This window comes from Ctenocephalides felis, unplaced genomic scaffold (genome assembly GCF_003426905.1).
Source record: "Ctenocephalides felis isolate EL2017-DRISC unplaced genomic scaffold, ASM342690v1 CF-g0.4_SCAFFOLD_01492, whole genome shotgun sequence".
NCBI classification, from domain to species: Eukaryota; Metazoa; Arthropoda; class Insecta; order Siphonaptera; family Pulicidae; genus Ctenocephalides; species Ctenocephalides felis.
The window spans coordinates 19,831,529-19,843,674 of NW_020537646.1; the positions used below are offsets into that span (position 1 = coordinate 19,831,529).

The following is a 12,146-nucleotide window of genomic DNA, read 5'->3' on the forward strand; positions in this document are numbered from 1 at the left end:
TGTCTGGCAAAATCGGTCACCTTAGTACATAAACTTGTCAACACATTAAAGTTTTAGTATTTAGTTTTTTTTTGACTGATAGAATGTTTTGACTAATCTAATGCAACAAAATAAACTTCTAAATAAACGACTAAAAACAATGCGACAAAAATACGTTGGAACTTCATGTTGTAACTATAAATATTAAAATATTTAATAGTACTGCCTTAGGGAAGGTCCGTGAGATGAGTTAAACTTATACTCGATTCAGGGAAAAATTGTGTGATAAATTTGCCATTGCCGTTTCACACACGCAGTGCTTGAAATAGACTTATTTTCAATTGGAACACATTTTTGATCGATATTTTCAAGTAAAAATTGATATCACTACTACTAATACTTGATAATACCACTACCCAATGTCAGGTTGTCCAGAACGGAGTTAACTATATTTTAATACAATTAAACAGAGATAATCTGAAAAAATGAACATTAAATAAGAGCATAAGCTACACGAAATTTTTTGAAATGCTTTATATATAAATACGTATTGAATCATTTAATGTGTAATTAATATTGAGTATTAATAAAGCAAATAATACCCATTATTAATTATCAAGCCTAATTAGAATCTAAGGAAGTAATTTCTTATTTCATCAAAAAATCAATTAATTAATTAATTAATTAATATCATAATAAAATCTGTTAATTCTATAATCTTGCTTTGCATTACAAATATATGATAAAGTAATTTAGATCAAATCAAATAACAATTAGAGCAAATACTCAAGAAAACCATATGTATATGATTTAATTAAAGAGAAGATAAACTATACATATTTATTAGTTTATTGTAGTTATTTTAATTTCATTACGCTCTATATTTAAATTGGGAAATTTAATTTAAAAATCGCCTTCTTTGAAAAAAATTCTTGAACAAAATCTTCAAATTCTATCATCAATTCATATTGATATCAAAATTAGACTAAAAAATTATAGTTTTAATATTTATGAGAAGTGTTGTTAAATATTATTTGATATATTATTGATAAATTAAAATCCCTATAAGGATTTTGAACATATAGATACCATTAGTTTAAAAATAAGGTGAGCATCTGAAAAGATTTAACAAGAGTGAATTTAAATAAAGCCAAACCTTTTGCATGAGTTTGAAAAAGAGTCTATAGACCAAAACTATAAAAAAATTTTAATGTTTTTTAATATTATCTTTTACTAAGGTATTTCAGTTTTCAGTCTAGGATAATAATAGGTAACAGATAATTATCTTCGTCTAATAGACTGCCATTATATTGCAACAGTATGATTTCAGATGTACGACTTCAAAATTATTGCATGACTTGACACATTTTTGATAAATCAACAGATTTAAACGGTAGAAATTATGTGTTAGAAAAAATTACAGTTGTATAAACGTTGATAATAATGAAGCCTAATGTCTTAGACAAAGGGAAAGATTTGGAATAAATTTTATAAAATAAGTTGTCAATAGTTAAAGACTGACTACCAAAACATTGGGTATTCAATGCATTTAGTTATAATTTCTCGTGAATTTTTATAGTATAAAAAAACGAAAAATTTGGAATTTATTATAGTATTTAAAAAATGATGATTAAATGATTCTAACAATAGTAGTACAGGACTTGATTATTGTTATTGAAGTATAATATTAAATGTATGTAATAAAATGCCTAATATTTTTGTTGTTTAAGAACGTATAACTACAAGATGCATTGTACATTTTTCTATCATTTTTAATTGTCACGGAGTACCTATGTTAAATTACATATCTAGTAATGTTTTAATCTTATTTAAATATATTAAAGGTATTTTATACAAATATTATTGCCTGATTTAAAGATCTATTTTATTTATTATCGGAATGTTTTCCAAATTTCTAATTTTAGTTGACCAGAATATATCACTATATTATCATCAATTTGATTTGTTTAATATTCAATATTAATTTTGTAAAATATGAAATTAGATTATATTACTTTTAATATGAGTATTAGATGAATGTCTACTTTTTTGAATATACGTTTCGATACAAAATTTACTGCAACCAGAGTTAATTATATCTTTTAAAACAAAATATTTTTTCATTCCTTGATCTTAAAAAAAACTAGTGGTGCATGTCATCGTTTCTGAAGACAAATTGCTGGAGCTTTCCGTACCGACCGCGATTTAAAATTTCGAAAAGCTAATAGGGATATTAGCTTTTAGGGAAAAAATAGGGATATTGATATGGTAAAAGCGATAACTAATAAAAAATTGCGTCTTGTTAGAATTTTAAATCCTTTTGCTATTAGATATTCGAAATAAAATTATTATTACTTTAAATGCATGTAATCAAATATTCTAGACTTGTAAGATTCATCATGATTTATATGATGTGTACAGAATGTGTTTAATGCATATAAAGTTGTGTAGATAATAACATTTAACTTAAACAAATGCGAAAGTAGATTAATGTGTTTTTGTGAATTCTATATTAATTTTCTAAAGATCATCATCATTGAAATATTGAAGTACTTGTTATTTTATCATTGCTTTAGCAAATATCTGGTTTTTATTTACAATCGTATTATATTGAAGATTATCCAATAATCGTTTATATTACATTTAATTATGTTTCTAATTTGCCTTATTCTTGTTTGATATGGTCAAATAAAGTTGTCTTACGATAAATCTGCACGTATTTCCGGAACTAACAATAATTTTCCAATGTAAATAATAATATTCAGATTTATGACGTGCGTTACGGGTCGTATAACAATATTAAGCTCATGCACATTGAGGAGACCTGTTTGTAAGTGAAACCATGTGAGTAGATTTGGGTCAAACTCGTCGGCGGCTTCGTTTTAGCAAAAATTTCCACAAATATTCCTTATTAAATGTTACAATATCACATATACACTTGTCAGTCAAAACAGTTTCGTTTTTAATAAATATATCAACGATTTATGATGGTTCTAGAACATTGTTTATGAATCTTTGCATATACTGTTACATATGAATTTTATACTTGAAAGTTGAAGTAGCGATATTAAAGATGATTTAACAATTACTTTCATAATAATATTATATAACCTAACTGAGGTTTGAAAATATTTTATTTTTTTTATCTCATAGTTTTTTATATTATAAAATTAAATTAAAGGTTCTCCACATACATGATAAATCTTCACATGCATAAAATGTAATTATAACAAACATTTTAAGATTGGTGTAAGATTATAATGACTAACCATTATCTTATAAAAACTGAATATGAGTGAAATGAAAATACTGCTATTTTAAATTTGATGCCAAAAATTAAATTTAAAATATGAGAATCCAATTAATAATATTGTGTGTACAATAATAATAGTACGAATTATATGCTTCTTGATCGAAAATTTCTATCTTCAGTGAATAAGCCCTGATCGTTAATAATTTTTAAAAAAATGGGACATTTTACATTGAATGATAAGATTTGGCATTATGAATTAAATTATAAGTTGTGAACAAAGAGATTTTTAGACTTGTATCAAAGATTTATTTTTGCATCAGAATATCGTGAAAAAAGTTTTGCAGAGTTTATTATAGAATTCATCATATAAAATATTCATTGAAGTCGATCAATAAATAAATTATAAAATAAATAGCAGTTTTCAAGACGCTTACAAATTTAACTATCAAGTATGTTTATGTGAAAAAATATATATCTAAATACTTGCCAAAAGAATGAATGAATGAACTTGGCATAATATAAATAATTAAAATACTCAAATAAAATAAACTTATGTTTTTGCCATTAAACAGAACACATTTACGAGCATTTAAACATTATTAAACGATATAGCTTAACGGCTTCTGAATATAATATTATATGTAGCGCATATAATATTTCATTTGATGAACAAATGTCTTTTCGAGATCTGTAAATCATAAAATATCAACGTTCAATGCTTTATTGTCAAATGAATAATAAGGAACATGAAGCTGTATAGAATACAAGAAAATCTTTTAATACATATTAATCAGATAACTATATTTTGTTTTCAATAGTACGAATAACTCAAATTAGATCGTATGTAAAATTGGATGTAAAATGGCAATTCTTGCAAAGTTTACGAAAGTTAGCACAATTCAAAAAAAAAGGTTTATGTAAAAATCACTGTTAAAGAATACAGATACTTTTTTTTGTTAGAGTTTCAGTTCTATGATAGATCTATTTTATTGAATATACAATATAAAACTTGGTTGGGTAAACAGATCGAGTTCATTTTCTTTCTTTGAAGCTACTATAAGCTATCTGAAATAGTATAATCAATATTTTAAGTAATTTTTTTGGGAGTAATTGAATTATTACCATTAGTAACCAATGTAAATCAATCAATAATAGTCAGCATAATGAGTTTGGAGAAAAAAAATGTTAGAAGCTTTATTCGAAGTTGTATTTTTTTTATGGTTCTGAAGAAGATATAATACAAATAAGCACAACAACCGTATTCTTCTGAAAATTCAATAAATTTGCAAGATTTCATATATCAAAATTTATTATTTTAGCATCAATTTCTTTCCACTGTTTAAAATTCTTCTCGACTTTCGTATGGAATTATGATTAGTTTGTTTGATTAAGAACATTAAGTATTACAAAAGCAATCAAGTCTTGTGGCACCAGACCACCTGCGTTACTTCTGACAATAGCAACAATCAATACATTGTAAGTTGTAAGATTTCGATAGTTATTCTAACAGTTGTACGAATTCTTCGATTGATGGCCGAGAGCACTTAAAGAATAGACGAACCGCGAGCGGTCACTCTATAGTTTATCTGTGAGAATTAATTTTGCCCTATGTCAGATGAACGATTGATTAATGATCATTCTTGATAGATAATAATAATTGTTTGATATTTCGTTCTTCAAATCACATGACACCCAATGATTTGAGGTTGAATGATTTTGTCATTTAACCGTTGTCGGAAATAACGAGTGAAGTAGACCAAATAGTATAAAATTCTAGGCTATAAGTTTGATTGAAATATCGTTGTAATACTAACATTATAACGGGCAATATAAGATACTAATATTGATTTTATTGCTAATCGTGTTAATGGATTTTCATATTTTTTGAAACGAATTTTTGGATAACGCAGGCAGTATTTACGTTATTTCATTTCTAACTGAAAAAAATCTATTGTAACTTATTTTGTAACAGACAAAAAGCAGGGGAGAATTTAACTTTAAATATTCAAATATAACTAAATACAGCATTAACGATTTTTGTCTCAATATGTAAAATATTGTGTATGTTCTGAATCTATTCATGTTATTTTAAGTATATTGTTATTACAATTAATGTTGGTCATTTAATTATCAACTAATTACGAAAGATAATACGATGATTAGCAATTTAAAACGTACCAATTTAATTTTAAAGGTATTTTTAAACATTTCATTAAGATTCACAGTAAGTTTGTGTGTTACCTACAAAAACTGCCAGGTCGTGCACTCATTAAAATTCGTACACTCTGCAAACCGTTATGCAATCACAAGTGTAATTGCTTTGCGAAGGGACTAACGATGGCCTTATTGTTTAACTTACTAACTTTAACTTTAACAAGAAAAAAAAAATATTTTGTTCCGAATTGTTTTATGACATTACTTTTCACCTATTTAGCTATTACCTATATATTAATACATAAATTGTAGTTTATAATATTTTAGAATTATGGTTTAATTATCATAATTATATCGAAATATCATCGGCATATGTTATAATTTGAACAATTTGATTAATACAATTTAATATTAGAATTTCTTTTAGAAACATAACCATTTTTATTAAAATAAAAATAATAAAATTTCTCCATGTTTTGATTTTCATATAAATTTATTATTGATAACTTGTTAAGTATAGATAATCAGTTATTTTCTGTTTTGAGAAAATATTTCATAGTTATCAATATATATTACACGAGCTAACCTAGCAAGGCAAAATATCCCCAAGCGTGAATTTGCGTTTAACTTAAATTTATATATTCTTGAATAGCATGAGGATTCCAGCATATTTCCGTTGATATTAAAATGTTTATATACAATAAATTTACTCTTTTGTATACTAGAAAATGTAGAAGTAAAATAATTACCGTATATTTTTCGTAAATTTTATTGATGCGCGGGCGTAAACAAATAACTATTCGCAGCCGGTGGAGCGATCTTGTCATTTGTGTAAGATTTAACCTACTGCGAAAAATATCATACAAAAAAAACAAAAATTAATAAAATTTGAATATAGAATGAATTAAATATATTGATATATAAATATAGAATGCTTTTTTATTGGATTTATTATCCATAGCAAACTAATCTGCTGATAAACTTATAATTTATTGTATTAAATTTTCTAAACTGTTACTTAAATTCGTTAAATTGCAGCATCCACAAAGTCAGCAACAGCAACAACAACAACCTCAATCGTCATATGCCAAACATGACCAACTTTTTCGTTTTATATCCTCCTAGTTTTAATGAGAGTTTGTATCCTAATGAGAAAATTTGTATTTAAATATCGAAACTCTAATCACTACTAGAACAGTTAACAATTTAATCTGTTTTTTTTGTTAAACTTGTTTATTGTCTATTGCCGGTTGCACTGTTCATTGACTGCGCATTGATTGCCCCAGAATTCATAAGCATTGCATTAAAAAATGTACACAAATTTCTTCACGGCTGCTTTACTGCCGCAACGGGCAACGCAGAGCGTGAAAAAAATTGTGTCGAAATCTATAAATATTATTAACATAAATAGAAAAAACTCGAACACCGTATCGGTGTATTACTTGCCCAACTGCAAGCATGGTTATTGAGAAATTAATATAATTACAGCAAAAATATTTTAGTGAAAATGTATTGAAACAATAAGCAACAACAGCAGCGATCGGTTAGCACCTAACGTTTATGTTGCGAAAGTTTTGTTTTTTCTTACTTGGCCAATCTAATATGTGCAACGAATATTCATATTACGAGTTTCCTAATGATAGCCGCGAAATACTTATTGGTATCAGAAATGGGCGGTGTTGTGGATTTGATTGCAATCTTGGCAATAAACAAAACATACGCCGCGGTCAGTTTTACCTCACAATGATAAAAACGAATGTTCAATGTGGTCTCGAGTTATTGCACAAAGGAAATCAAAACAATGCGACATTTTCGACACAGTTTATGCATAGTTATATTTAAAAATTCCATGATTTATTAGATTTTTCACATAGAGTATTTGATCTGATAAGGATTTAAGAAATATTAAAGAAACAATTTTACGAGTTTGAACCACAAACAATTATAGATACTCAAAGCTATATATGATTTTGCATTTTAGCTACAGCAAATAAATATATATGTTAAATTTTAATAATATTTTTTCTACTTTCAAATGTTAACAACATTGTGTAATGTATTTTTTCTTCTTTCAGACAATAATCGGTATCAACAAGAAATGGAGTCGAAACCGCCTAGGAATTAGCATCAACCCATCAACACAGAGCACATTGGCGGAGCAGTAATCTGCACGCGATCGTGTGCCGTGTCCAGAAAGGAACATGAAGTATTCGGGTAGCAGGATGTCGATCGCTTCAAACCATGACTCCGAGGTCGACTCGCTGCTCCTGAGCCACACTTGCTGGACCCAACAAAGTCCTACAGATAGCGAACATTATCTGCTAACCGACGGCGACAAAATGCTCCTTACAAGTGGACAACAAGAAGGTTTGCTATTAGCTTCCCAACCCTTAGAAGAACTCAAACCTCTGCCGCCGTTTGCCGGTTACACGGGGCATTTATCTATTAATGGGATACCTGGGCATCATTATCATTCTATAGCACAAAGGCCGCAAGAAGAAAATAATAATTATACTCAGCAATCGCAGCATCCACAAAGTCAGCAACAGCAACAACAACAACCTCAACCGTCATATGCCGAACACGACCAATTGGTGACCAGTTCGACATGTGCGCCTGATTCGTGTTTAGGCAACGATGTTAAATTGTTCGATGAGCCTCGAGGATTGACTACAGAATATGATATGAGTTCGATAGAAGACATCGCGGCTATCATTGGAAGTGCGATTGCTGACACTACAGTACCCTCTCAATTAGAAGGAGAAGCGGATGCGACAGGATCCAGAGACTCCTGGATGGATCTCGATGCATGGATAGATGGGGCATGTTCACACCAAGACTCTGGCGGGGCATCTAGCAAACCCGGTCAAGATCAGGATGAATTTGTATTACCGAATTCTCCTTTGCAAAGTCTATTAACTCATGGGTATATGCCACTATTGCAAAATCGGTTGACGCACGGTCCTCCTGTGAAAGCAGAAACACCATCTTCTACAAATTATGCAGATATAATATCTGCATCAAGTCCGCCTGGCGGAGTGGTTTCAACAACTGATAATTTATTGTTAAACGGGCGCTATCTTCCTCACCATTATGCTCTCGGTCACGGGCCATGCAGTCCGGATAGACTAATCAGCTACCCGCATACAACAAGCACAACACCTTCTAATAGTAAAAGTAGTAAAAGGAGCAGGGCTCAAAAGAAAGCAGCTCAACAGCAACAACAACAACATCAGCAGCAAATGCTGAACAACAACATTGGATTTCAGACAAACACCGCGGCGGATCTGGGTGGTTTGTTAGGCAAAGAGAAACCAGTGCACCGCTGCAACATTTGTAATAGAGGGTTCCTTAATAAATCAAACATCAAAGTTCATTTGCGCACACATACGGGCGAAAAACCATTCAGATGCGAGGTTTGTTCGAAAGCTTTCAGACAAAAAGCGCATCTGATAAAACATCAACAAATACATAAGCGCATAGGACGAGATTGAGTTAGTTATCACGTATTCGCGCTTGGGATTTGCAAACGCCTTTATATATATATATATATATATATATATATATATATATTTTTAATTTGCAAACTGCCGTACCATAAATGACTTGGCCAGATATCAATTATTGCACGCTTTATTTTGATAGTTTTGTCCTATATAACAAATAAACCTCATTATAACTCATAAGTAAAAATGCAATTATTTACATTTAATTTATTTATTTAAAATATATAGAAGATATTTATATGTGCTTAATGAAAATTTGGTCAAATCATTGAAAAGTGATAATTTATTTCTTGAAATTAATCAAATTCTTGCCAGTTTGTATGTAAATCAACTAGAGTATTTCGTAATCTTAAACATTTTCCAGAACAATCTAAGTTTTTTGATGTAACGAAAAATATTGAAATGTACATAATTATATGTGATAGTAGCTGTTTAGAAATGGGCACATGATGAGTAATTCCTAAAATATCTCATTGCAAACATGAAATTTGCGTTTTGAATTCCTTATATAATCATGCCTCCTATATTTGGCTACAAGTCGTTACCGGATAGATATAACACTAATTGTACATAATACTATATTGTAAATATAAATTTGTAAGTTATGATTTACTATTACATTTGTAAGTTACTACTATTACATTACTACATTACTAACGCTTTGAACAGCATCACAAAATGGTACCGCAGTTAGCAAATACGGAATTTAACGCATTTTTTTATAATCGAAAAGTCACAGAACCGAATAATTCATTAACCAAATACCGTACGCGCAAGAAAAACGACCGTAACGCTAGAAATGAGTTAAAATGCAAAGTCTACACGAAATTAATTGGACCGCAAATCGAGTTACAGTTTCGGGATGTTGTTGATTTTTATTCGAATCATCGGATTATAAGAGTGAAGAGATGAAGTAGGAATGACATTGCACAGATGCGATCGTAAGTCGAGGTTGATCGTCTGTGTTTTTCGGCTGCGTTTGTTCCAATTCTTGCTTCGCCGTTTGGCCCGGGTCGGCGCGGCTTATACCGTTACAGGCATTACTCGCGCGCCTAATAAACAGAATTCGGAATATGCGAGCGAATCGTCTTTGTAACGTATGCATGTGCTCGAAGGCCAAGAAACAAACACGGCCCGGCACAAAATTTTGGGATCCGATTATCCGGACGAATTAGCGGCCGACGGCTATTGCTGGATAGCGATCGCGACACAATGCGTACGTGCGAATGTACGGTGATTATTTGCACACTATTGTATACACACTAAATAAAATCTTAAGTGGATCACCACAGTACCGAACTTGTAATGGATCTATATAACTTTTGCCACAAACAGTGAAATGCAATTACTCAGTTATTATAATTTTGCATAATTAACTACATTGTTAATTATGAAAAATACAAAAATATACTTATATCGCGCAGATATCAACAAATTATTCTATATTAGACTTATGTACATAATTTTTCTATTAACAGTGTGGTATTAAATTAAATAATTGCAACGAATGTCTTAGTCTTAGCTGATAGAATTTATTTCAAATCAACGCCCACAATTTTGCTTAAGTATTTCGCATAGCTACTTATAATTTTTGAAAAAGACTCGTTTATTCTAATAAATATTTTAAAAATTTAATTAAAGTATAAATCTAAAATTTTGCAAATTAGTCAACTGTGAAATGCCCTGCTTTTAAAAAAAATGCACTGAAGTGTATTGGCAAGTTTTATCTTGGCGCATTCAATCTTGAATGTAAATTGGTAAAATAATTAATAGTTAGATAATAAAAAATTGAGTAAGAAATAGCTAACGCATTTTGCTCATATTCAGTTCAAATATTTCTGATTATGAGTAAAATGCACTATAATAATTATGTTATTTTTAGATTTTTATTTTTGTACTCGATTTTTTCCGTATCATGTGCTTTAACATTTTGCAATCCAGATTAAATGATCAAATTTTTGATAGAACTTGCCAACATACTACAGTGCTTTTTTTTAAGTAGGGCCTAAAGTCGACCAATGTTGAAAATGTTAAAATTATGAGTTAACAAATATTCTTAATTCTAGAAAACCTGGTGCAAGTGTATCATTATTTGTTTATTGTGGTCCTAGAAATGTCATTTACTGGTTCGGATTCAAAGTTTTAATGAAACAAATTGATAAAAATTTACCACAATATTCGAAAAATTGCCACAGTTTCACCAAAGCTCTAGGTTGCACTTGAAAGCTCATTTTCAAACTACATACATGAAATTTAAAAAATTCTAATTATACTACCAATATTATCACCTTTGTTTCGGCTTGACGTTGAGTTATTGGACATCCTGTATATATATAATTAACCACAATAACTAAAAAAATGTCACCAAAACTCTTGGTTGCACTTGATAGCTCGAAGATTCAAACTAAATACATGAAATTAAAAAAAATCTAATTTTACGATCAATATTATCACCTTCGTTTCTGCTTGACGTTACGTTCTGGGACACTCTAAATATAATTAACCACAATAACTAAAAAATTATCAAAGTTTCACCAAAGCTCTAGATTGCACTTCATAGCTTATAGTATTCAAACTTCATACATGAAATTAAAAAAATTCTAATTTTACGACCAATATTATCACCTTTGTTTCGGCTTGACGTTAAGTTCTGGGACACCCTTTAAATATTATCAACCACAATAACTAAAAAATGGTCAAAGTTTCACAAAGCTCTAGATTGCACTTGAAAGCTCATAATATTCCAACTACATGAAATTAATTTTTTTATAAGTTTTTCCATGATAGTTACGACCAATATAACGACTCGTTTCAGTTTAACGTTGGGTTCTGGGACACGATATATATGTATCTAATTTTTCTCGGTGGGTCAACATTTTATACTTATTTAAATAAACATGCAACAACAAAGATTGGAAATACAATTTGCGAATAAAAGTGGCTTTGAAATATTTTGCATATTTTCAAAGATATCTCGGCCAATTATGAGCTAAAGAGTTGAAATTTGATATATCGAATTTTTTCAAAAAGATCTATAAAATGGCGTCAAAATAATTTAAATTACAGCTTGAGGCCAGATCTGCATGGTAACACGAACATTGTTACAATTATCTATGTATCTGCTAAAATATTATCCATATCAATCAGCTGATCTTTGATAATGTACTATTCGCATAATTCCCGTTCAGCGATATTCTTAAAATTTAACGATCTTTTTGAAGATATAAATATTCATGCGTAAATGCACACCGTTC

At 29.5% G+C, this 12,146-nt stretch overlaps 1 protein-coding gene across 1 annotated transcript; it reads left to right on the forward strand.

Moving 5' to 3' along the window:
• Positions 1-7,587: 7,587 nt before the first annotated feature.
• On the forward strand, positions 7,588-8,880 carry LOC113370995 (ichor-like). Its single transcript, XM_026611655.1, has one exon. The coding sequence runs from the start codon at positions 7,588-7,590 to the stop codon at positions 8,878-8,880; it is 1,293 nt and encodes a 430-aa protein (XP_026467440.1).
• Positions 8,881-12,146: the final 3,266 nt, after the last annotated feature.